This window comes from Pangasianodon hypophthalmus, chromosome 18 (genome assembly GCF_027358585.1).
Source record: "Pangasianodon hypophthalmus isolate fPanHyp1 chromosome 18, fPanHyp1.pri, whole genome shotgun sequence".
In the NCBI taxonomy this organism is placed as follows: Eukaryota; Metazoa; Chordata; class Actinopteri; order Siluriformes; family Pangasiidae; genus Pangasianodon; species Pangasianodon hypophthalmus.
In genome coordinates this window covers 4,727,289-4,755,244 of record NC_069727.1, presented here as the reverse complement: position 1 = coordinate 4,755,244, position 27,956 = coordinate 4,727,289, and the positions used below count along the sequence as shown (strand labels likewise).

The 27,956-nt window shown below is 38.7% G+C and overlaps 1 protein-coding gene across 4 annotated transcripts in view; it reads right to left on the bottom strand.

Moving 5' to 3' along the window:
* The window catches only part of plxna4 (plexin A4), a 314,198-nt gene that overhangs the window by 4,979 nt on the left and 281,263 nt on the right, over nucleotides 1-27,956 (bottom strand). For all 4 annotated transcript variants that reach the window (XM_034313188.2, XM_053241745.1, XM_053241744.1 and 1 more), the window contains exons 25-31: nucleotides 26,634-26,793; nucleotides 22,071-22,174; nucleotides 16,213-16,312; nucleotides 13,485-13,675; nucleotides 8,923-9,092; nucleotides 4,004-4,216; nucleotides 644-794 (exon numbers count right to left, since the gene is read on the bottom strand). In XM_034313188.2, the coding sequence (XP_034169079.2) occupies nucleotides 644-794; nucleotides 4,004-4,216; nucleotides 8,923-9,092; nucleotides 13,485-13,675; nucleotides 16,213-16,312; nucleotides 22,071-22,174; nucleotides 26,634-26,793 (1,089 nt within the window). The remainder of the gene's footprint in view (nucleotides 1-643; nucleotides 795-4,003; nucleotides 4,217-8,922; nucleotides 9,093-13,484; nucleotides 13,676-16,212; nucleotides 16,313-22,070; nucleotides 22,175-26,633; nucleotides 26,794-27,956) is intronic.

Below are 27,956 nucleotides of genomic sequence, written 5' to 3'. Positions count from 1 at the left end.
TACGGCCATAGCACAACTGCGAGGCCATCCATCAAACGTTAGTAACCGGGTAAAGAGATACACCCAAGCAGCCAGTGGTAACACTCAACACGATGCTATCACCACCATGCTTCACTGTATGGATGTTGTTCTCAGGCTGATGAGCAGTGTTGGGTTTCCACCAAACGTAATTTCCACCAAACGCAAAGCCAAAAAGTTCAAGTTTTGGTCTCATCAGACAAGAGAACCTTTATCTCTGTTTCTCCAACATGTCTTTTGGCAAAACCTAAACAGGATTTCATATGGCTCTCCACTCTTTATGGATTATGCATGCTACATTATGGTTGTCTCCTAACCGAGCAGTGGATCTCTCCATCTTCTTCAGAGTTACTCCTGACCACGTAGTTGCTTCTCTGACTAATGCGCTCCTTACCCAGTCACTGACTTTCAGTGAACAGCCTCCTCTAGGCTGAGTTGTGTTTGTGTATATTATTTCCGGTTCTAATAAGTAAACAGTAAGTTGGAGCATATTGTAAGTAGGAGTTTTAGGTCTAGGTGGCCTGCAACAGCTCAGAAGTGCAAACACACTGATAAACACTGATGAATTTGAATTTGAATACTAATTTGAACACTGTTACATAAGCTGTTGAAGTAAGTCACGTACCTCCTCTGCATATTTTCCCACGTATGAGTAGATCTCACTGAGGGAGCTCATGGTGTTGAACTCGTTCATGTGCATACGGGATTGCTCAGCCAGGTAAGCGTTCATATCCTGGTCGCTGATGGCAGGCATCTTACTGATGTCCGAGTAGTATCTGAAAGAACACACACACACACACACCAATATACAGATTGATTAGGCATCTGAGGACAGAGCGACTTGTGTGAAGTAAAAGCAACAATCCACTTCTTCTCTTCTTTTCATTGTCCTTTAGGCTCACAGTGTTACAGGGAAGCGTGGACACTTTGATTGACGGCTATCTCGTCTTCAGGAATCTTATATTTACTTTCAGTGACTGCACAGCTTCAGTAGCCAGGGAATGGTGGTGACTGTTAATAAGTCGCTGTCCTTCAAAAGCTGTTTTAGAAGCATCGGAAAAAAGGCTACGGAATGCCAGGAATACCTAAAGAGTGCTTAATGCAAGCATGCATGTAAACACACACACACACACACACACACACACACACAGATACACACACAACCTTCTGTGTTCAGGAGGCTCGAAGCTCGAAGCAATCCGTCACTGTCAGCAGCAGCTGCAGTGTCACTGTCAACTCTTTAATTACGGCAGGTCATTTACATTTTTAATTCCCATTCTGAGCCAACTCGTGGACACCTCAACTTTGTGTGTGTGTGTGTGTGTGTGTGTGTGTGTTTCTAATTCACAGCACGCTGGATCCCTGTGACCACTTTGAGTGTCAGGCGTATGCTGCAGTGCACCATGGGGCTTTCATCAGCCCAATCCAAGAGAGTGTTCAACATGAGAATCAGACAGAGAGAGAGAGAGAGAGAGAGAGAGAGCAGAGACAAGACCCTCCATTCTCCATCTATAGAAGATACTACATAATGTCAACTTCAAAATTATTGGCACCCTTCATGAACACGAACTAATAAATTCATTCATTCATTCATCTTCCGGTTAGCCTGTCCCGGGAACACTAGGCATGAGACGGGAATACACTCCGAATGTAATGCCAGTCCATGGTACAAATTAAACACAGAAAATGAAAAACAGGAAGATGGGGAGGTATGCAAAAACAAAAAAAAGATCACGATTACAAAAAGCTTCTTTCGTGATGGATTGCGTCTCATCTTAGCCCCAGGTTGATTCTTGGGTGTGTCAAGTTTCAAATCAACTATTAGCCACCACTTTTCAGCTGTACTTGAGAAAAATTTACGAAATGCAGCTCATAAAAGCCTCATCTGAACTACAGGTGGAACTATCTGTGGTCAAATGAGAGTAAAATCGAACTGTCTGGCCATCAACACCATCGACATGTGAAAAAGGGCACCATTATATGAAAAGAACATGCTGTACAATCTGGTGATGGATCATTAGTGCTGTTTTGTGGCTGGTGGCGCAGAGACTTTGTTAAGATTGATGCTGAAACTTGGTTGCCTCTGCCAGGAGGTTAAGACCTAGTCATGGATTGCTCTTCCAAAAAGATAGTACACCAAAATGATACAGAAATATTTGTTGGATATATTTGTTGGATGTAAAACATACAGTATATCATCTACAAAACAGATAATCAGACAATTAATTACCAAGAAATCAAATTGTCCATTTTTTAATTTTATTTTATAACATTTCCTACAGTCCCATGTTTGAGGCGTTTATGTCAAGTGGGTTTTTGAGTAGTCAGATTCTTTAAAATGCTGGCTACAGTTGTACATGTTGGTGCTTAAAATGCTCATCCCCGTCCCTGTGAATATCACAAAGCCGTTTCTTTCTCACAAGCACAATGGTGGGAAATAAGTGAAAGCTCAAGTACGGATCTTCACTTTAATTATTTGTGAATTTTAGGGACGCTATAGTGATTGCGAGCTGTATTTGGTCTCGTTGTTCACTATCTCACCCGAGGTATGCTTCCGCGTTAGGAAAAAAACACGGGAGTGTGAAAAAGGTCCACAGCCCTGAGATTATTGCTCTAGTTTGCCCCCTAGTGGAATAGCAGAGACTAGCTCTCTTTTGAGAGATGAATTTAATTTAGAACACAGATTGTAAATTCATTTGGTGGGTTTGATTAGAACTTTTATCAAGCCTTTTTATAATGTTTGACACCTTTGACACATGTTTGTATTACAGGGACAGGTTCAGTGTTGGTCAGGCATTTCTAAGTATTAAATTCATTGTAGGGTGCCAATAATTTTAAAATCACTCTTAAAAGCTATTTATGTTTGAAAGAAAATTGGTTTTACTATAAAAATGTACACACAATGCCTCTGTATGCTGAAGATCTAAATTTCACTTTTTGTGTGTTATACATTTAGTATATTCCTTTTCACTTCATTTTTTTATCAAGGGTGCCAATAATTCTGACTAAAAAACACAGAATAACTATAAAGCATTCTTTGAATGTGTGTGGTAAAAGTTCCTGAGCTGATTGCTGCTGTCACCGTCCATCGGTTGGAGCCGCACTCGTGTTATTTGTGCCAGAGGCGAGATCAGTGCAGCGGCAGCGAAACACTCGCTCCATACGAAAGCAATCAAAGCAGCAATTTATCTGCCATGGATGCAATTATAGCTACAAGCCTTTCTGTGAAATGTATGTGAGACATGGCCCTCATTTCGGTTAATATCAGCCAAATAAATAAATAAATGTTTGCATATTTATTGCCTTTCCTCATACTTCCCGACTTTATTCACTGCATATATAAATAAACAAAGAACTGCATTAATAATTTAAAAAGCAATTTAGCAACCACTGATGTACATTTCTTCCTGGAAAGCTCTTTTTCTTCTTCTTTGGCACCTGCATGCAATGAGATCGTGTACCTTTTCAAATCCCCTCCTTCTCTTTCTTTTACATCCTAAAACAAGTGGGGAAAAAATTTCCCACGGCAGTCTTTTACACAACTTTTCACGGCACCTTGCCAGCCGACTCGCCATCTTTTATTAAACAGACATAACACCAGGAAGCTGTGTGTATTCGGGCCAGCACAATGCTAAATATCTACATACTTTTTTTCATTTAGGTCGAAATGTGCTGGTCATCAATCATAGAAATTTCCCAGAGGCTCCCACACGCTGCACTGTAGTTTATTACATACAGTCTCTGAGCTTACCACGAATCCACAGCTTTATAGCAATTAAAGCACTTGAATTCTATGAACCCAGTCAATATATGAGAGTGCTATTAGTGTGATACGGGCGATGGGGTGCAAACATGCTGTAATGCAAACCACCAACACACTAACACGCACTCGTATCTCTTTCACTGACCTGTTTTCTAGAGATGAGGTTGTCAATAATAAAATCACACACACACACACACACACTTGACTGAGGTCTGCTCTCACCTCTCCACCCAGCTCTTGTAGCTGGGGATGTCCTTGGCGTACAGCAGCTTGTTGGAGGGCGAGTCTTTACCCAGGCGGTGCTCAGATGTGGAGCAGGAGTCCATGAAGGTCTGCGCCACGACAGAAAGGCAGGCGTCCGTGATGCTGCTCTTATGGATGTCGAACACAAACTGGGGATTTTTAATCACGTTCACCCAAAACCTCAGAGGTAGGCTGAGAGGAGAAAAAAACACACAGGTACACACTTTATCAGACATGGATACTTTCACTATTCCTCTATTTGTCTTAGCAGTGCTGAAAACATATTGCACACGACCTTTACACACACACACACACACACACACACACACACATGAAGGTGTTGCAAAATTGTTATCATCACTGTTAATATTACTATTAATTGGCCATTATTATCATTACTATATCTATCTATCTATCTATCTATCTATCTACCTGTCTGTCTGTCTGTCTGTCTATCTATCTATCTATCTGTGTGTGTGTGTATTTGTACACATCTCATTCTTACTTTACATCATCCTCATTGTCTTGTATGATTTACATGCTGCTGATTTTCCACCAAAAATAAGACACATTTATTTAACCTCTCAAGCTTAATACCTTTAACTAAAGAGTCAGTATGTTCTGTATCATCGAATAAACATTTATTATTTATTTATTTATGTGTCCACATGTCCACTGGGTGGCAGGAAATACTCAGTTACAGACTGCAGATCAGGTGAGTGAAAACAATTTACATGCAGCATTTGGTGGAAGGAAAGATTTGGAGTTAGCATGAAAGCTACATGGCAACATTTTTAGCATTTTTAAAGCTACAGAGGAGGAAATGTGTAACAGGCTTCACTAAAGACTCAGAATGAGATTAAAAAGGGGCACAATTCAATTCAATTCAATTCAATTTAATTGGCTAAACTGGTTTGAGAAAAATGGAAGGATAACTATATCTTTATTTTAAATGTTAAACAATCAAATAGACTGATTTAGAGAATGTTAAACGTTAGATTAATGTTATCCTCTTAATGTCCCAGTATATTGTTCAGGTACTGATCTCAACTGGTTTATCTAAATAATACACATTTTATTCAGTGACTACTCTGAATTTATTCTGCAACTGCAGTAAAACTAGTAGGTAAGTGTGTATTTTTTTTAACTTGGTTATACTGAGCCACTCAGTTGTAGCCTGTTTTTTTTAAACAAATGAATCATGCTTTGTGTACCGGCATGACGTTATCAGTCATTATCATACATCAACTTTTAGTGGAGATCAGCGTTATTACTAGAGCTGAAATCCTCTGATTTATGGTTGAAGGTATAAAGCTAATGCTGATGCTGGAAGGCGAGCCAACACACCAATTATCATAAAGACAAAGCTCACTGTGTCCACAGCAGCTGACAGGAGGGTTTGAGGCCAATTTCAGAAAGATGGAGGACGAGTCAAGCTTTTCAGCATGCTTTTAAGTGCTCTTTTTAAATTGCAGAGAATAACAGCATCAGCTAAACCGCTCTTGATGTGCCAGACTGGGTCATACTGAGAAGAAACTTTAATAGATAAATAGAAAAGTTCTAGTCAATTCAACACATCTCGCTTGTGCACGACCTCAGAAGTTAAAGCTATGCTTCTGCGCAGTGCAGTAGCAAAGTAAATAGTGGGGTAAATAGACCATTAATGCGTGCTAACACTAACTGGTTTTTGTATTATTTCAGTTTCTTATTACAAAACTGATCTTTCTGAGTACCAGCTTTCTAGATTTACTAGATGAGTAAACACTTTTCAGAGTAAGGTCAGAGTTTTCCATTTGAGACACAGCTCATGACAACAATCACAACGACGACGGACAGTTTGAACAGAGCTCGCAGGATGTTTAATATCACATACTTTTTTTTTATGTGCAGGAAATCAGTAAACATTTTAGAGTTTAATTGGAAACCAGACAGACAGGGATGTTTTGAGGATATTTTGGCTCTGAAGTGACATCTAGTGGATGTCACTGTTAATCCTCCACTATGCAGGTGAGTGTGTGAACAATGTTAAAGTCAGGCGTCAGGTATAGACCAGCCTAGCTAGAGAAAAAGAATATACTCGATAGCTAAGTCACAAACTGACCCTTAATACACAGATTTAAACTATTGGGCTTGTAATGATCATCACATTTTTAGCATAAACACCTGGTTACTGTGAAACAGCAGAAACATGTGCAGAACAAGCTGGTGCTCTGTATATCTGCATGCTCAGCCGAATAAAACAAACAAATTAAAGAAAAAGAGTGTGAATTTAAATAGGGGAAACAGGGGCCTGCTGTTCCTCAGGGTGAGGCTGCGCTTCTGGGTGAGGGCACTTTGCTGACGTGAATCATATTGGCTTGTTTGTATCTGCTGGCTGCCCTGCACCTTTTGTGCCTGTCTAAAGCAATAAACATATACAAGCTTGCTTTATTCCCCGGCCTATTTGCACTAAAGTGAATGGAAATGATCCAGGTAGGTGCGCCTGTGTGTGTGTGTGTGTGTGTGTGTGTGTGGGATGGAAGAGGTGGGGGTCAGTGTTCGCTCTGTTTGCAGCGTGCTCATTAATTTTCCAGGCAGTGCTGTTTTTGTCATAGGCAACAAAAAAAAAAAAAAGGGAAAAAGAACGAGGGGAATAAGAAAGGACACTGCAGTAAAGTGGATGCGGTGTGAAGTGCAGCAGGGAGAAAGAGAGAGAGAGAAGCATTCTCATACCCACGTCTACAACATTGTCACAAAATCATAGCCGAATAAAAGAAGAACTGGAAAGTGAATTCTGGATTATTCCACATAGGACAAATTGGGGAAATGGTATAATTTGAGACTTTGGTGAAATAGAAATTGTAAAGTGGAATCAGTGTGAATAGTACAAGCTTCGACTGAAATCTAGACCCAACTAGAGTTGGAGATCTTGGAGGTTATCATTATTACTCAGCTGGATGCATCCAAATTTTTGCACCCCCCATGAATTTTGGCAAAAGAATTGAACGTTTCAGTGCCACGGGCTGCTGAGGCTGCTATGCTGGTTCAATGTGGCTGCGATCCTGCAAATGTTTCCATAACCTTAGTGCAAAATGAGGAAAACATTTTGCAGAAATGTAATTTATAGCGTTGACATTTAGTACTTGAGGTTCTACACACGTTCCTTCATCATTCATTTTTCATCTTCAGTGAGCGCTTTATCCTGGTCAGGGTCACTGTGGATCTGGAGCCTATCCTGGGAACACTGGGTGCAGTACATTGTGGATGGGACACAGAGCACCGTGCTCAAGACATTTTTTGTTAATTTTGCTTGATGTATGTAGAAGATGCACATACATTTTGTTTGATTTTACTCTGAAATATTCTTAAAACTGGGGTACATTTTCCTGTCTTTCCAAATCAACTGGGGTATGCAACTCTACTGTAGAGTAATATACTTATGAGTGCAAAGGTTTGCACACCCCAGTAGAGTCTGAATGGGAACCAGGAACATGTATTTTTACAATTTTTTTAAAAAATAATTTTGAGTTAAAATCATATTGTATGTATATCTTGCACATACATACAGTATGGATTCAAAATCCATTGGGGTGTGCAAACTTTTGCACTCACCAGTAGAGTACTATACTTATGAGTGCAAACGTTTGCACACCTCAATGGATTCTGAATGGAAAAAACTGTACCTCTGTTCCTAAGAATATTTCATGGTAAAAACAAACTGTATGTATATTGTGCACTCATTCAAAATCCATTGGGGTGTGTAAACTTTTGCACTCATGTATTCAGAGAGTACTATAGGCTGTTATTTTGGTGGAATGGCCCATCACCTGTAGTTAAGCTCTACACAGTATAATTGCTAAATCTAATTTAATATAATTTTGGCTTTTTCATGCCAGCAGGATATCCGACTGCAGCAGATGTCCAACCGGTTAGAGACGGTCTAACCCACAGGCTCATCAGTCCCCCTGAAAATATTACATTTATTAATTATAAACGAATGGCCATTTAGCTTGAGTGAAACAAATGCACGCTAACTAACTAGCTGGCACTGACTGTTAGTCACGTTAGCATTTTTGGGGCGAGATGTTTTCTTTAATGGCCTGGAAGACAGCAGCATATTTCACTCTGAAGATGAAAACAGGCTGAGTCTGTTGTTTTGCAGTACCTAAAGATGGAGCTCTTTTCTCCCCCACTGCGAGAGACATTAGATGTCAGCGAAAAACCACGGCACGGCAGGAATATCGGTCTTAGTAAACAGACCTGCTCCAACGCACGATAAAAAAGCAATGACGCAGCGGTAGCGTTAAGCTGATGCGCACAATGGGTGTTTGTAAGAAATAAAAATGACTATTTATCATTTTGCCTTTTTTTTTTTTGTAAGAATGATTCCATTAATGTCTAATCTAGATGCATTTAGGACTCTCACCAATGAGGCAGTGAAAGAGAGACAGGGAAAAATTAGGGCCATAAAACTGAGTGAATAGACTTGATCATCCTCTCTGCTGTCCATTCCACACATCAGTTTTAAAGCGTGATGGTCCTGTGAGTGAGGCGACCATGAGTGATGCATGACGGATCACCGGCTCGGGGAGGGTAAAGGTTAAAGAAGAATGAGTCTTACAGCTTCTTTTTCTATCCATCCATCCACCCAATTCTCTATCTCTTTTTTTCCTCTGTATATGTTTCCTCACACTCTCACACTAGAGGAATCGAAATAAATTGATAGGGTGAAATGAATTTCTAGCCAGACCTTATTGATTTACCGCTCACACGTCGTCATAGCGACGCCTGCGCTGACAGATGCACCAGTGACGGAGTGATGTGGTTTTGAGAGAGATCATGTTTGGGACTGAATGTGCCTTAATGAAGTTATTGCATGTGTATGTGTGTGAATGTGATATTCATGTGTGGACTCTGACCAGTTGCTCTTCCATGTGTGCCGGACATGAGGGTCGTGGATGCCGTGCTTGTCGGCTTGCTCGTCCAGGAAGTCGAACATGTACTTTATGGCGAGGGGGAGGGCGCTTCCTCGGTGCGCCGTGCTAAAGATGGTCTCAAACAGGTCGTCTACAAACTTCTGCAGCGTGCCCTGTGAAGCCACAAAAACAAAGAGAAAAGGAAGAGGATACGATGGATGCACTTTTATTAAATAATCATGAGTTCACTCATTTATTTATTTATTCATATATATATATATATATATATATATATATATGCGTGTGTATATATACACATAAACACACACACCCACACACACACACACACACACACACACACACACACACACACACACACATATATATATATATATATATATATATATATGTGTGTGTGTGTGTGTGTGTGTGGGTGTGTGTGTGTGTAGATTTTTTCTATATTTTAATGAAGTATCCTCTAATACGTTTTTTATCTTTACATGACTTACACACCTCCTCAAAATCAAATCGGAATCAACACCCTTTAATTAGTTTAAGGCTAAAAATGATTATCATTTCATTCTATAATATTACTCTTACAATATACTACATATTATTCCTGGAACACTTTTAATGACTCCTGCATTATACAAGCATTATAAGGTGTTATACCATCTGTAGTGTATACTAGAGAGCTTGTGTTACAGTGCACTAGAACATTACAGTAGATGTTATAATGCTTATGTAACCTGTCATTAGGTTGTTGTAGTATGGCAGCATTCTGTATGGAACTTTAATACTAATGGGTCCTTATACAGGCTTATTGTATATACTACAGATGGTATAACACATTATAATGCTTGTATAATGCAGGAGTCATTAAAAGTTATAAGGCTCTATTTTGTGTTATCTACTTTAATAAACAGTGGAGTGGAGTACAATTTGAGAATCTGGGGGAGTATGTTATGACACATCACAGGCTATAATGCATTATAACATACACCCCTGGATTCTCAAACTGTACTCCACTCCAATGTTTATTAAAGTAGATAACACAAAATAGAGCCTTACGACAGGTCATTACCGATTTTAACTACAGGTTTTAAATGCAAAAGTTTGTGCACCCCCATGGAATTGGCAAACATATAAGCTGACATTATAATGCATTACGAATTCAGAAATCATAGAAGGTTTTACCATTTTATTAAATAAACAGATATTATACACCTAATATTAACATAGATTAAAATATATTAATAAAATATATAATGTAACATGAAAGTGTAACACTTACGAAAGTGTTATGCATGTAACTATATATACTTATAGTCCAATTAATAATGAATTATAAATACATGATTCGTAGGAAGGTTTTCACATTTTTTTAATAAAGAGATATTATGAAGTGTTATATAACCTGACATTATGAATATAGGAGGCACATGATGGTTTAGCAAATCTTTTAATTAACAAATATTATAAAGCATTATGTAACCTGACGTTATGAATACAGGGTTCATAGGAAGTTATCTATGAACAGAGATTTTTTAAAATGCTTTGTAACCCAACATTACATCCCATTTATAATGCATTATGAATACAGGCGATTGTTCTTCATATTATCATTATTATTATTATTATTATTATTATTATTATTAGATGTCAGTGTATTATTAATGTCAGTGTATCTACCTTACCAACAACCACAACGCTATGACTGTGAAATCACTTTTTTTGCACATCATGCTTAATACCATCTGGGAACAGGTGGCAAATCTGCCTAAGCCTCTTTATGCAGCTGGATTACAGCCCACGGCACACCAATGACCTGTAATTTCATTTAATGTTGTCAACTTGAAGGATTCGTGAAGTAGATGGAATCTAATCCACTTACGTGAACTGATAGGAAGTGAAGCAGCGACAGAGAAGAAACCAGAGAGATATAGAGAGAGAGGATGGGATGGGATGGGGAGGGGAGATAGTGAAAGTGAAAAAGTGAGGAAATCAGAAAGCTTAGCTTATGAGTACCAAAAATCCTATTTTGCTTGAGAGGGGACTGGGAATAAGCCAAAAAAAAAAACCCTGTTAGCTGACAATCTCAGCAGTAATTCTGCTGTGTCCCACATTCCTGACAGCTTATCTTTTCCCTACGAAGACAAAAATACATATTTCCCGCTTGCCACGTTAAGGGTTCTGACAGATGTCCCGTGTGACAGCTGACATCATCATTACTCGACGGGGAACCAGGGCGGGTATTTACTGCCATTTTAAAGATGTGCAAACTTTAAAAAAGAGCATGCTAATCAGAGCTGAGCAGGCAGACGTGAAAAAGCAACCTGGTGGGTATTTCTTTCTATTTCTTTTATTCAATTAGAAGGTTTAAATACATACAGAGAAGTAAAAAGAGAGAGAGAAAAAGTGAGCAACACTCACAGTAGGGGAAGAATTAAAAAGGTAGGGAGTGAGCCTTAAGCGAGCGATATTAACCCTTGCTGCTTCTTTATTTCTTTCGAATACAGAGACAGTAAAGGAGCGAATAAGAAGCGCTTGTGGAAGATTGAAGGTGTTTACTGGAGGAGTGAAAAAGGAAACAGTCAATTACAGCACTGTCATACCAATCATTTTTCACTGAGAGAACTGGCGGCATAATAAACTTGTTATTAAACAAAAAACAATCCATCTGAGTGATGACACACGGCCCACACACTGGGCAGGGAATCAGGCAGGCGCTGGTGATTTGTCTGGCATTCATAGAAATGTATGTGTTGGATGTGTTCGAGCTTCTCGTAGGTGCTTATTGGCACACAGAACACAAGAATGACAGATGATGGAGCCACACACACACACACACACACACACACACACACACACGCTCACACATTCCCATATACATATGAAGAGATTTGTCATAGCAAAAACTCTTTCTGCTTCTTGGATAACATCAATCATAAGTGGTAGAAATAAAAATGAGTTGTTGTTACATATTAAGTTCTAGTGCCTCACATCCATTAGATTTAGTACAAACTTGAGAATCACAATTAAGAGAAGATGTACATTAAACAGCAGGATCAGTGATGGCTAGTCGTGATATTAGCCGCGAGGCTTAAATCTAATATCTGTAACGTAGCTCAACAATGAAACTATTATAATATGTGTTGAGTATCACGAAGTGTTGTCGATGGTATAATAAAAACGATGGGGCAAAAATATTACACACCCACATCGACACGCTTAAAGACAGATGAGCGTCTGCATTCATGAGGTCTAAAGTTAAGAGTTTCCTCCAAATACCAAGCATGATAAATGGAAATGCTGTGTCCCTTTAATTCAGATAAAAAAGAAAAACACTAAAATTACAGTTCGGTCGTCTGTCCTTTTGTGTATTTACTGTATACTCTATCTACTTTTAGTTTCTCTTCCAAAGGTATTTTGGAAAAAAAAAAAAAAAAAAAGGTTAGAGTAAATAATCCACCTTATTCACTGTTTTTCACGTGCGCTTTCTCAATCACTGCTGATGACGTGTCTGAAAAATATCAGCACCAGACAGACATCAAATCTAAAGGGAGTGTTACTGTGACAAATTGTGCTATGTACTTTTATTTTGACATCTGGGTTGACTTTCTGGTTCTGTCTCCTCATCTGATACAGATTCTCACTCATTACTCACTGTATTGAAGCTGTTCTTTCTCTCATGACATTTTCTTCTTTCCTAAGAGTTGCAATTTTCATGTTTCTGCCTTTTCTGCTTTCTTTCCTTTTCCCTGTTTTCCATTTCTGATCCCGTTTTCTTGTTTGTGTCTGTTCACACAATCGAGTGAACATTTTTTTAAACATTTTAAACATTTTGCTCCTGACTACATCCTGTCTGACTAAATTGTGACATCATCAGACACGACCATCACTGATAGGCTGCATGAATCTACAGTCGGGGCTAGAAAGAAATCAGCCCCAGCTTCGCTTCTCGCTTCTTCAGACCATTCTGTGCATTTTTCTTACAACCATTGGTGGTGGCGTTGTGCTCGGTTCCAGAAAAATCCAAAATAATCCATCTCAGGACATTTGTTAACAGCAAAAAAAGTCTGATATGGATAACAAAAAACCTTATATTGATGTTTTGATGATGATCGATGCGAGGCTTAGCCCTGCTAGCTCATTTATAGCAGCCAGTCCTGAGGGAGATTAATGTCCCTGGTTCAATATGATATTTACAAGAGAACTACAGTGTATAATTTCATGATTAATTCTCTTGCAGTTAATTGTGACCCAGATTGTATAACTAAAAATAGCAAATTGGCAGAAATTATAGTGTGCATTTGAAATAAATGATCTCTACTAAACACTCCATATTTCTCCAGCTGAGGCCGATTGAAGCACAGCGATCCAATTTATCCTTCGCCAATATATTGCAATTTTGTGAGTACGAAATAGTTTTCATGATGATCATTAACGACAATGATCAGCGAATAAGCCAGGTAACTTTGAGAGAGACAATATGGGGTGCTAAACAAGTGCATTTTATTGATCCATTGCATCTTTCAGGGCCTGATGTGGAGAAAAAAGCTCACCTTGGTAGCCAGCAGTCTGGTCAGGTAAATCTCGGAGACCATCTTGCTGCCACGGTCGCCTTCCTTCTGGTCTCCGTGCTCGTGGTTCTTCACCAGGTGCCAAACTTTGACTCCACTTTCCAGGTCAGGTGTGATCATGGGTGTACGAGAGCGCAGGCTGTCTGGGCTGCCTGTGTATTTGATCATGTTTTCTGGAGGAAAGAAAAAAAGTGAGATAAAAAAGATCCCAGGTGGCAATCACCACAGAAAGACAGGTTTTTTTTTTTTTTTTTGTGACCAGGGTGCTCGGTGGTTCGAATCTGGGCCTATCTGCTCACACCGAGTTGAAGATTGGATATGAATGTTTTAGCACATACGGCTACTTAATTTTTCATCATGTCTCCTCTGCTTGCCCTGGCGGTCGGCCGATCGAACAGGTGTCGAGGCAGATGAAATTTTTATGGCTCCACTAGCGGCAGGGGTGAGCATGACATTTAAAAAAAAAAAAGGCAAGGAGCTCAGGGAATGTTTACGCAGCGTGAAAAGAACTGATCAGCAAAAACGCCTGATCTGGTAAAGAAAAAGACACACATACACACACACACACACACACACGGAGCTTTCACCATGTTAGATGCAGCAGAAATCAATTTCTCTAGAGAGAGAACAATTTTGCTGAGAGACAGCAAAACTGTTCCTGACCAGCGGAGGGAAAAGACAAAGAAACCGAAAAAGAAAGAAAAGAAAGATGGAGGACAATCAGGACACACAGAAAAGAAGGAGAAGATGTGTATGTAGATAAGGGGAAGGGCTAATACTGAGACTTTTGTAACAGGATAAAAAATGTCTATAAATTCCATCAGTTCTATAGTGTTTTTTCACACTTAAAACCCAGGACATTATTGGCATAATTTACTGGCGAGCGTCTGAAGGCTGAGGTCTGGCGTGCAGAGCCGTCTTCAGCAGAGCGGGTTTGGGGATTTGTAGAATGTAATGTGCACATAGATGAATTACAGTGTTGCATTGTGGGTAAATTATTAACCACCTCACTTGCGCTTAGGTTCTCACAGCCTGATAACGCTAAGAACAGGGGATCTGCAGGTTCTTAAAAATATTTACTTGTCTGAAATTATATATTACAAATTAAAACTACTACTCTTAGATATGGAATGATATAATATAGTATAATACACTATAATATAATATAGCATAGCATGTTACAGTACAGTACAGCATAGTATATTATAGTATAGTATAGCATAGTATAGTAAAGTCTAGTATTGCATAGCATGGTATAGAGTAGCATGGAATAGTATAGCACAGACCTTTAATTTTACTTTGTATAATGTAATTTCTGATAAATTCAGATTAAAAAAAACCCTGCATACCCCATGTATAAAATAGAGTTGTATAGTACAGTGTAGTATAGTATGGTATGGTATAGTACAGTATAGCAATGTGTAGCATTGCATAGTATGGAACAGTATAGCATGTTATATAATACGCCTTTAATAACCTGCAGACCATGTTTATAGTATAGTATAGAATATTATAGTATAGTAGAGTACAGTGCAGCAGGGCATAGTATAGTATGGTATGGTATAGTATGGTACGGTAAGGTACAGTATAGTATAGATGTAATATGATATATTATAGTGTAATACAGTACAGTATAGCATGGTATACTATAGTATAGTATAGTATAGTATGACATAGTATAGGCCTTTAATAGGCTTTTAATATATAAAATGGAATTTCAGACAAATTAAGATTTTTAAGAACCAGCAGATGGTATGGTATAGTAAGGTATAGTGTAGTATAGTGTAGTGTAGTATAGTATAGTAGAGTCCTTTAATTTTAATTAGTAAAATGTCCCTGCTCTAAGCTGTATCAAGCTCTGTGAGATCCAAGTAAGATTATTAAAAAGGTTATTAATAATTTACCCACCATGCAACACTGTAATGCAGCTGTATGCACCTGGAACATTTTACAAATCCCCCAAACAGACAACAGTGAAGACCGCGCTGCATGCCAGACCTCAGCCTTCAGACGCTTGCCAGTAAATTGCACGCTGGAGTTTGGATGCCGAGAGGAAGGCAGCATAATGAGCTCATGTCTTTTCTCTTGCTTCTGTGTCTTTTGTCCTCCGTTAGTTCAAAGAGCATCTCCAGTTCAGCTCATTTGAAAAAAAGCTCCCTTTCATTTGAAATTAATTCTAAAAAGGTACTAAAAAGATGCATGGCATCCACTCCCTCACTTTCCCTTCTCACCCCCCCGGGACGTGTCTGCCACACACACAGCCTCTCTCCCTTCATTTAGGGCTAATTTGGAGCCGAGGTGAAAGACTATGGAGATGAGACGTTGTTAATGCACTATTTGATGTGTGTTGGAGAGTGCTCGCGCTGCCCCGGCCCTTTGATCTTTTACTTTATCAGATCCAATAGCATGCTGGGCGATACAAGTCGGATGGCTACGTCTCAGGAGGGAAGTCAAGTGCAAAGAGACTCATTTTCCTCCTCCGTCCACCATTGTGTGAAGGCGACTCTCTTCATGTAAAGCCCTCTCAGGTTCTTGGCTTTCTGGCTAGTTATTGATGAGAGATGCTTCTCATTTCACTCTGTCTGCTCTTATCTTTCTATGAAATTGGTCCCTTTTTTAAAAAAAAAAATTCTCACCTAGTCAGAAACATACATGCACTGTCAGACATATATCTGTCACATATTTCCCAAATTACAAGCATGATGCCTACCGTATTTGCTAGCAGACGTCCTGGAGACGGTGGAGTTGTTAACAGAGTTGTAGGCGGTGACCTGCTTTGGTACGAGGGCCACCAGTGCGTTATCAGACACCTGCAGAAGTGTAAAAAAATTATTATTTATTACAGAATGAGCAGAAGGAAAATCTGTACCACTTAATCACATGCACACTCTATACACACGCTTTAGACTTTGGAGTTAATTATTTTCCAATAACAGCACGTCCCGAAGCATTTCATTGCTCTTATACCACAGCAATTTAGCAGTGTTAACAATATATTTTATTAAATTAATAAAATACATACCAACAAAAGAAGTTCCTGTTATCGCTTATGCTATCACTTATGTCTCAAAAAGCAATATCTATCCTGCGGTGAAAAACGTCTAATTACTTCTTTACCTCAGACTGCTACAAAGAGCCTGCACTGGAGACTCCTTCCATTATAACATCAAATAAATGTCCTTAAGGAAAGCTTCACCATATCAACAATGAAACATTTTGTTAAATAACGACGTGCTTTTTAGAATCCGTTTAGTATTAGACTTAGATTATGTAGAGCATCTGCCATACAAGTTCCTGTGAATGAGCTGTTACTATAGAAACAATAACGCAGTAACACAAACCAGTGATTTGTAGCTGCACTACTGTCAGAGCTGATTTTATTAAGAATTAATTAACACCTTCTGACCAATCAGATTTGAGATTTGAGAATTCAACAGTGCTGGGGTATGTAATGTAATGTAATATAATATAATATAATATAATATAATATAATATAATATAATATAATATAATATAATATAATATAATATAATGTAATGTAATATAATATAATATGAGGCAAGTTAAAATTAGAATTCATTCGATATGGAAGTACATTAGCAAACCTTTCTTAGAATGTTATAATGTTTTTTTTTAGAATATAAAATTGTCTTTGTGAAAATATAGACTCTCCTGCTCCCAATTCAATAATGGATTTTTCAGATATAACCACTCAGGCAATGCAGCTTTATGAAACCTCCTTGATCAACCAGACAAATGGATTCAATCAGCACACAGGCAGGGGATTTTCCATTCCGATGAGTTTTCCCTGTCTCAGCACAATCTGGCAACCCGACGTCTGACACACTTACAGGGTTAATTAAGGTGATCGTCTATGGATCGTCTCGGAAGCACTGGCGAATACATGAGTGCTGGGCTTCAGAGACAATTACCGCATTATTTTATCTACCCGGAATCTAACCAGAGAGTTATAACTGCTGTTCATTACGCAGATAATGTGAAATATAAGAGAGAGGTCCGGAGAGAAAGGAGAGCGGATCTGACCACACAGAGAGCATGATGGGAATGGAAAACCACTTCTCTTGGTAATAGTGAAGCAATTACAGCCATTAAGTTCATCAGTATCTTAAGCTATTATAAAAATCATCTGGGAAAGTGAAGTCTTTCTTTTTTTTCATCATCGCACATACTGAGTGAGTCTGAGTGCGTGAACTGGCACTTCGGTGAGATTCTCGATTGCTGATAGCATTCAGACTGCTCAGATATAGAAAATGTCAGCAAGAGCTTATATAACACAGTGAGATGTTTCCCGACAGGAAATCAAAGAATTAATGTCAGCGCCTTGGACGGGGCAGGATGTGTCTGACTGGTGAGAGACAGAATTAGAGCTGAAGGCACCCTGCTATTCTTATTCCTATTCGCTGAAAAAAAAAAAAAAAAGAACAGGATTCATGCTGAGTGTAACTGCACAGCGGCGCATAATGCAGTATCTGAGTCCATATGGAGAATAGTGAAAGTAGGTAACAGTGAAAGAATGAATGAATGAATGAATGAATGAAATGGAAGAGTGGCTTATAATGTAGCATGTTTTACTAGAGTTCATCTGAAGAGCAGTGAAAGTAAGAATGAATGAAGGAATGAATGAATGAAATGGAAGAGTGGCTTATAATGTAGCACGTTTTACTAGAGTTCATCTGAAGAGCAGTGAAAGTAAGAATGAATGAAGGAATGAATGAATGAATGAATGAATGAATGAGCAGCTTACAATGTAAGTATCTAAGTAGTATCAGACTTTGGAGAGAAGTGAAAGTGATAAATGATGAATGAACGAATGAATGAATGAATGAATGAAACAGTGGGTTATAATGTAGCATGTTTTACTAGAGTTCATCTGAAGAGCAGTGAAAGTAAGAATGAATGAATGAATGAATGAGCAGCTTATAATATAAGTATCTAATATAAGTAGTATCAGACTTTGTCTGGAGAGAAGTGAAAGTGATAAATGATGAATGAACGAATGAACGAATGAATGAATGAATGAATGAATGAAACAGTGGCTTATAAGGTAGTATGTATTATCTGAGTCTATCTGGAGAGTGGTGAAAATAAGAAACAATGATTGACAATGAATAAATGAAGGAAGGAAGGAAGGAGTGGTGTATAATGCAGAATGTAGTAGCAGCTGTAGAATGGTGAAAGTAAGAAATGAATGTAATGAATGAATGAATGAATGAAAGAAAGAGTGGCATATTTTTGACACAAAATAAGAAATGGCCTATAATGTAGTACATTGTATCAGAGTTCATATAGAGTAGAAAGTAAGAAATGACGAATGAATGAATGAATGAATGAGCAGATTATAGGCTAGTATCAGAGTCCTTAGGGAGAAGCAATGGACAAATGATTGAATTAAAGAGCAGATTGTAATGTAGTGAATGAGTGAGTGATTTAATGAATGATACAGAAAGAAATGCTCAATGAATGAATGAATGAATGAATGAATGAATGAAGTGATGCTTACACTGTAGTATGTAGTAGTAGAGGAGGAATCTAGCTGGAGAGTGGTGAAAGTAAGAAGTGTGGAATGAATGAATGAATGAATGAAAGAGTAGTGAATGTTGTAGCAGGTGCAATTTGAGAGCTGCACTGACTGCACAAGTCTTTGGAAGTCAATTTTGTGTGTGTGTGTGTGTGTGTGAAGGATAAAACACTCTCCTCACCTGAAAATAAATTAACTTCTGTCTTCATTATCTCATCTCCGATTCCAATCACCTCCTAATCCAGCCTCCAGTCCACCACCCGCACACCCACACGCCGCCCATGTGACATTTAATTTGAAAACGTCGCAGACCTCAATCTTTCTATCTCTCATTCTTTCTCTCTCTCTGTCTTCCTTTCCCTCACTCTCACTTTTGGAAAGCTCATTTAAGGGGCGGCAGGCTAGCCTAGTAAATTATTTACACCTTAATGAAGCATGTGCCTGTCACCTGTCCTCCAGACAGACAGATTAAAAAAACAGGATGTGTCGATGATATGATATAAACAGTGTGTGTGTGTGTGTGTGTGTGTGTGTGTCTGTGATAGGCAGCTGACTGGCACTTCAGATGGCGCTTCAGGACGTGGATTTTGTCTTTCCACTTCTCGCAATTCCCCCCGTGCTCTATTCATAGGACCTGTCAATCAAACCCTGTTGTTCTCGAGTCTGATCCTGTGACCAGGAAGTGATTCGGTTGTTTAGTCTATTACAAGGTCACCGAGGTGAACAGGGTCAAGGTTGTTATGCGAAAATCAGATCGAAACACTATGAATGGTCAATGAACAGATTCGCTCCTTTCTCTTATCTCTCAAGCGGCCTAAATTGGACAAACGACGTCTACTGGAGAAAAACACATGAGAAGGAAAGCGAGCATCAAATCCATCACTGTGATAATGGAATGATACGGGAATGACAGAAAAAGAGAGAAGTAAAAAGATAAGCTATCAGCATTTCACGGTGTCCTTGTACCAAAAGAGAGGGAAAATTAAAACTTGTTAGACGCTGATTTAAATCCTCAAAGCTTTCCTCTTATTATTTAAACGTTCAGTCATCCATTGATTGGATTTCTACACATCTAATGGAAGTATGGAATAAAACACTTGGGGGGTGTGCTAATATAGGAAAATAATCAATTACACCACCCTATAATTGATTATTTTCCTATATCAGCAGTGTTTTATTCCATACTTCCATTAGATTTTTAGAATGTGGCTCCACGTGATGAGGATTTACTCTCACCACCTGATTATTTTCTAACAACAACATGTCCCGAAGATTTTACGACAGTGATTTTCCAATGCTAACGATTTTTTTTTACTTATTAAAGAACAAAACCTAGTACTTTTTATCCATTTGTAGTTATATTTAATGTCGTAGAACGTTTGCAAACAAGCTAGTTCCCTCACCAGGCTCTCTTTGTTCTCTGTCTTGACGTTAACAAGAGAAAAAAACGCAGCTTGTCATGTTCCCGAGAAAACGGAAAGTGCAAACTCCTCTGTCCTTAAGACTTTTCTGTGGTGGAAACTTTAAAGTTTACAGGTTTATCGCTGTCCATTTATACGGAGTGTCCGTCATACAAGCGAGCTGGTACTATAGAAAACAAAAATGGATTTGCAGCTGCAAAACTGTCAGAGCTGATGTTGTAAAATAGTATTCAACACCTTCTGGCCAATCAGAATCAAGAATTCAACAGCACTGTGGTGCAGACTGTTATATCAGCTGTCTACACCTATCGAGAATCAATACTGCTTTGATATCTGAGTGTGGGTCTTTAAATAGAAACCACACACACACACACACACACACACCATACATGTCATTCTTGTTGATTTCATAAGTGGAAACATGATTGGGCTGTCACTGTTATGCGCAATTTTAGTCACTATGAAGTATATATTTTCCACTCCTTTGTAATCAACAGCCAGTAGCTGCCTGCAATTGTCAGGCTTTTAAAGAAAGAAAAATAGAGAGAGAGAGAGAGAGAGAGAGAGAGAGAGAGAGAGAGAGGTTATAGCACTCATATAAATGAGTTTATTTCCAAAATGTTTTTTTCGCCATAATGGACCTGAATGTTCAGTGGTCACCACATATACACTATTTACTAACCGGAGCTGACTGAATTACAAGCAAATACGGCATTCTTTTCAAAATGCATTAATCGCTATGTGGATTTTTAAACCAATGATGTGCCCAAGAGCATTATATTGACTTTAAAACTTAAAACATTTACAAGTTTGTTTGAGTTTTTGTGCTCTGTAGTTGACTGTCTTTAACATCTACAGACAGTGGGCCTAAATGTAAAGCCCCAAAGGAAGAAATGTTAGGTCTGAGCTAGTGAGAAGTACAGACACATCAACATATGTCTGTACGCATTAATTTTTTATTTATCTACTTGAATCAGAAAACTATTGGTTTCCTAGCAGCACTGATATTACTGACTGGTATTGTCCTCATTTATTTATTCCTCATCCTATATTGTGACTTATTTTTATTTGTAAATTTATAGAAATTATAGAAATTATAGAAAACAAAACCTGTACAACTGCTCATTCATGAAGTTATCCAATCAGCAAATCGTGTGGCAGCAGCACAATGCATAAAATCATGGAGATACAGGTCAAGAGCTTCCGTTGATGTTCACATCAAACATCAGAATGGGGGAAAAATGTGATCTCAGTGAGAGTTGAGTATTTCAGAAACTACTGATCTGCGATTTTCACATACAGTCTCTAGAGTTTACACAAGAAACGCCTTGCTGATGATAGAGGTCAGTGGAGAATGGTTAGTTCAAGCTGACAGGAAGTCTACAGTAACTTAATAACCACTCCTTACAACCGTGTTGAGCAGAAAAGCATCTCGCTACAACTGTGATTTGCCTTGCGGCCAGAACTACAGTCTTGTAGAAAATGAATCACCACTTTCTGACCAACCAGATTTGAGAAGTCCACATCGCTGCTAATTATATACTTCTTCCAGGATCCATGTCTGCAAGCATGTTGTATTAATGGAGAATGTTATATTCGGAGTCGTACCTGGTAATGAGACAGCATGTTGAGCCTCTTCCAGTCACTCTCGATCTTCGTGGTCATGTCCTCGTCCTGCAGGATGATCCGAACCCCTCTGCCCTGACGCCACTCTGTGAAAAAATAATAAGGAGAAAACATTTATGAGGACTGCAAGAAGCTGTAAATATCTCAAACACATTTACACATTCTCCTATATTCCTGAGTTTAAGCTGCTTCCTGTGAAAAGTAAAAGTCTGTGGAGTCAAAGTCAAAAGAAAAAGGCTTCTTCTGTGGCAGGGAAAGATTTAATGATCAGGCTTTCTTCTTGAAAACAGTATGATTCACACCGAGAGAGAGAACGAGGTCAAGAGACATCGAGAGAGGAACAAGTGCGAAAGAACGAACGAGGTGGAAGAAACAAGGCAAAGCAGGAGAGAGAAAGAAATAGGAAGGTGGAAGACAGGTAAATTAATCTCGCTTTCTGCTCTTCTGGCCGTCGTGGCTGCTGGATCGATGGGAGTGATTAGACCCGGTACAGAAAGCCACTTCCTTTTTCATCTGCGGCAGCCTGAGCCCAAACGGCCCTAATCGACCCGCGCTAAGCCTCCTGCCAAGCTCTTATTGCACTTCCACAGCAATTTCTAGAGAAACAGAGAAATCGCTTCTCTTCTGCGTATAGTTTCTGCTCCAGCCGGCCCCTGGGAGCCCTTCAGAAGGCCTGTGGCTGTGCAGCTTCATATCTGGAGGTACGTTCTGATGAGAAGAGAAACGCAGCCCAGAATGAACTAAATATGTCCTTCTGCAGCCACATGAGACGGGGAAGGGTCATCGTTTCCGTCTTTTCGATTCGAATCATGCCACAAATGAATGTGTGATTGGGCTGGGGGCGGAGAGAGATCCCTCTTCACTGCTGCTATCTCTGGCTCTGCTTGTGACTCGATAAACAAAACAGCAATCACTGCAAGAGATGATGAAACATGTCTCTGGGTGATGAGGAGAAGCTTTGCATTCCAAATCATCAGGAGAGAGAGAGAGAGAGAGAGAGAGAGAGAGAAAGCGAAAGAGAGAGAAAGAATGAGAGAGAGAGAGAGTGCGAGAGAGAGAGAGAGAGAGGAAGAGAGAGAAGGAATGAGAGCTAAAGAGGAAGAGAGAGAAAGAATGAGAGCTTGAGAGAGAGAGAGAGAGAGAGAGGAAGAGAGGGAGAAGGAATGAGAGCTAGAGAGAGAGAGAGAAAGAGAGAGAGAGAAAGAATGGGAGAGAGAGTGAGAGAGAGAGAGAGGAAGAGAGAGAAAGAATGAGAGAGAGAGTGTGAGAGAGAGAAAGAATGAGAGAGAGAGGAAGAGAGAGAAAGAATGATAGCTTGAGAGAGAGAGGAAGAGAGAGAGAAAGAATGAGAGAGAGAGAGAGAGAGAGAGAGAGAGGAAGAGAGAGAGAAAGCGAAAGAGAGAGAAAGATTGAGAGAGAGAGGAAGAGAGAGAAAGAATAAGAGAGAGAGAGAGAGAGGAAGAGAGAGAGAAGGAATGAGAGCTAGAGAGAGAGAGAGAAAGAGAGAGAGAAAGAATGAGAGAGAGAGAGAGAGTGAGAGAGAGAGAGAGGAAGAGAGAGAGAAAGAATGAGAGAGAGAAAGCGAAATAGGGAGAAAGAATGAGAGCTTGAGAGAGACAGAGGAAGAGAGAGAGAAGGAATGAGAGCTAGAGAGAGAGAGAGAGAGAGAGAGAGAGAGAGAGAGAGAGAGAGAGAGAGAGAGAAATTCCTATTGTTTTATTCCTCAGTACTGTACATTTCTCTATAAATATGCAAATGAGCTTCTTCAGAGAGGACAATATAAACAAATGGAACGCTGAGCAGGGCTTGAAATAAAGACAGAGTGATAGTGAAAGAAAAGAATTTGCTCTGAGGTTGTCCTGACTGCCAAAAACCCACCCCAGATATTCTCACCCAGAGCAGGACGGAGGAAAAGGATAAGAACCCACAGCCTGAGAAAGAACATTTTTGGGGCTGTGCTGAATGTCGAGTTCTGCATACACACTGACGAATGAATTCAGACCTCACACTTCTGAAGCTCCGTCACAGTTCAAGCACTTCGGCCGTCTCACACGTGATTACACGCGATTTTGACCTTGAATTAAAGCACAATTTTTCATGTTTGATATCAACTGGATCAAGTGCTATTTTATAAGCTGAAAAATAATCAAAGAATAATGAAGAAGCCATATTTTTAAATTAAACCGAATTTCCGGGGATTAATATGATAATTACTATGAAGAATATTCATGCAGCAATATACTAGACTCCTATTAGATAATCATTTCACCATCACCTTGTTCTTATATCACCTTATTACCCTTTTTTATTTTTCATTTTTAGTTTGTCTCATGCTTTGATGTAAAACTGTATTACATTTGACAGCAAAGAACAAATGCTATTTCCTTATTCAGTCCACATTTTCTGTCCCTGCAAGTGCTTGTGTTTAAAGAGACAGTGGTCTCGGATGCTTCTACTCAAGAAGAATTTCACCTCGGAGGTGAAAGACAGTCGAGTTAAAGCCAGAAATATTTTTTTTTCCCTCTTGTTATCGAAGCTTCCACTCTAAAAACCCCAGCATTACTCCACAGTGGAATATAAATATAGCATTACAGCAAAAAAAAAAAAAAAGATAAGCATCAAGGCTGATATATTACTCGTTATAAAAACGTGCCACTTACATACAACACAGCTCAGGGAGATAGAGGATAAAAAAATCAGAAAGGAAATGACTAGCTGCTGGGTTGTGATGGACTGCCCTGATTGTAAATTGTGCCATGAGTGGATGGAAAATTGAAATTGTGCAGATCAATGTGCTATTTTTTTTTATTTCTGCTAACTACATCTCTTTCTCTCTGCTGTCAAATCAGTGTGTAAAAATAAGTTCCACCACATATGTGAGGGTGTATTTGTGGGCGAGGAGACTGCAGATTTGTTAAAAAAGCCCATGAGGGAGTGAGTTGCACTCTCTTTCTCTTGTCCTGTCATCCCAGGCCTCAGTCAATGCCATTGATTTCTGTGCAGTGCAATAAGAATCCAACGGAAAAAAAAAAAAAACCCACTGACCCTGAAATCACAAGGCTGTGGCAAAGTCATGCTCTACATGTCTGTGGACATGATTCATCATCGAGGACAACGTGCTACTCTGTGCACCATTTTAGCCAGGATTAAACCTGGTTCAGACAGGACAAAGAAGACTAACAAAGCTTAATATCTTTTTAAGATTGAATAATAAACCCTATTCGGACGGGATTCATTTTCCATGCAGGTAATTGCATTACTTTCAGATTTTTTATTTCTTTCTGGATCTGGCATGTCAGTGTTTTTAACCATTCATTTTTTCACTACTATTTTCTCACTCCCTGTCTGTTTTATATTTATTCTCAAATTTATCTTTATTTTTAATTTATTTATTCTCTTTATGCTCGAATTCATCTAGTATTTCCTATTATAACATTGCAATAAACCAAATATTAGATTATTAAATCTATTTCTAGACATTTTTACTAATTCCAAACTTTTGTTATTCTACTGTCCGATCATTTTGCTAATTTTAATCACTTATTTCTAAAAAGAAGCCAAACTATCCACCGGTAGAAATAGAAAACAAGGAACAAGAATATTTCAAGCTTGAAATTAGTAGAAATGTCAAGAAATAGGTTTATTAATCTTATATCTGGTTTACAGTATAGTACAGTATAGTATAGTATATCTATAGTATAATATCTTATAATAGGAAATTCTCAATAAATTTGGCTTCAAATAATGCAAATGTTTCTGTTAATTTTCTCCTGTAAATCAAACATGCCCATGATTTTTGAAGAATAAGCTGACCAAGCACTCATTTGCTACCCTTACAGCTCACATTACATAATTGGATAATTGGATATGGAAAAATCCCTCAGATGTCCTTTGTGCTAAAAAAAAAAAAGGGTGCACTTACATTTATGGAATTTGGCAGATGCCCATATCCACAGCAACTTAAATTTATCTCATTTATACCTGAGCAGTTGAGGGTTAAGGGCCTTGGTCGAGGGCCCAGCAGTAACAGCTTAGCAGTGCTGGGATTTGAACTCATGACCTTCCAACCAGTAGGCCAACGTCTTAACCACTGAGCTACCAATGCTCTTAAAATTACACTACTATTAATATCATTTTATACTTGTTTTGAGTGTATTTACAGCCCAAAACATACATTTCATCATGACATACTGTTGTTACATCAAACTGACAGACAGTAGACTTAATACTGCTCCGGGCTCGAGCTGATGTCTCGCAAGAAAAATGTGCTTCGGTTCAAGTTCAGATAATGGAGAAGTGCTGGTTTAGTCAGTCTCACGTAATTTCTGAATAATATTTGTGGTCTGAATACTGATGTACTTTGTGTTCTCAGAATACTCATTAAACCATCTTTAATTTTAAATTTTAAATTTTATTTCACATGTGTTTAGATTTACTGTATATTATATATATATATATATATATATATATATATATATATATATATATATATATATACATATATATATATATATATATATATATATATGTATATTTTTTTTTTACCTAGATCCATGTCTGAGGCTTTCTGGCGGTGAGAATAAGGAACGTTCTTGTAGATGGCATCCAGGATCTTCTCCTTCACTTGGCTGATTGTGTCACAGTTCAGTACTTTCACCTGAATCTCTGGGCTCTTCTCGTTGTCCGGGTGAATGCAGTTCACCACCTAGACGACAAAAATAGATGGCCATTAAATGAGACACAGTGACAGATCATTTCCAAATAGGAAAAAAAACTGTATTGGAGGTGAAACTTTAAGGATACATTTCACTTCACATAGATTAACATCCATATTCATATCCGTGACCCAGTTAAATAATCATGTCAGAGAGAGCTAGTGTGTGTGTGTGTGTGTGTGTGTGTGTGTGTGTGAGAGAGAGAGAGAGAGACTACTGTGACAGACAGTGAATGAGGCATCGTGAGGTGTAATTGTAAGAGTGCGAATGTGTAAAAAGGTGCCAGGACACCTCAGGGAGCCGAGACCCTGCTCCACAATTAACTCAATAATTATCATCCTCTTCCTCGTCATCAGACTTGTCATCCTTCGGGACGTCGGTGATGGCGACGTGATGACTATCATCACCATCATCAGACATAATTACACGGTATGCAGGAAAAGACAATTTCCATGAAGCTGATGTGACTGTAACTGTTTATTATTATGGTTAACGATTATTATTATCAGTTACAGTGAACTGAAGGAACGATACCTTGAAGGCCATTATTGGGGTCGATGTATTCTGTCTAAAGTCAAACACTGGCATCTGGAATCTTTCTGTCCGCGTTGCTCTTTAGTAAGAGGTGTTACGCAATGCCACTCACCGTATCTGTATCTGTATCTGTATCTGTATCTGTATCTGTTTAGTGCTCCAAATATCCGTGTCTGCATTTGGATTTAAACCCAAAGTGGGTGTGGTCTAAATCAGAAGTTTCATGTCCACGTGAAAGAAAAAATTCTTCTACTCATGCAACTTTTTTGTTGGATTCCCAGTCCTGATGTACATCTCAACCAGATGCACTGTGATCCTTTCTTGCAAACTTAAAAAAAAAACAACAACAATCTAATACTCCTATTCTATATTATATATATTTACTGTTCAATCCAAATACTGGCTTCCTCACAAATGGTGTGAAAATACTAAAATAATTTGTTTAAAATTAATTATAGTACATTGAGGAGGAAAGAAAGAGCCCAAAGATCACAGCTGTAGAACCTGTAGTTGTCGAGTTTCAGAATCAACTGTTAATCGCCACTTTGACAAATTTTTGTGGGAAGGACTGTTTATATATCTATTTACAATACAAGTGATAATGGGAACTGATTTATTT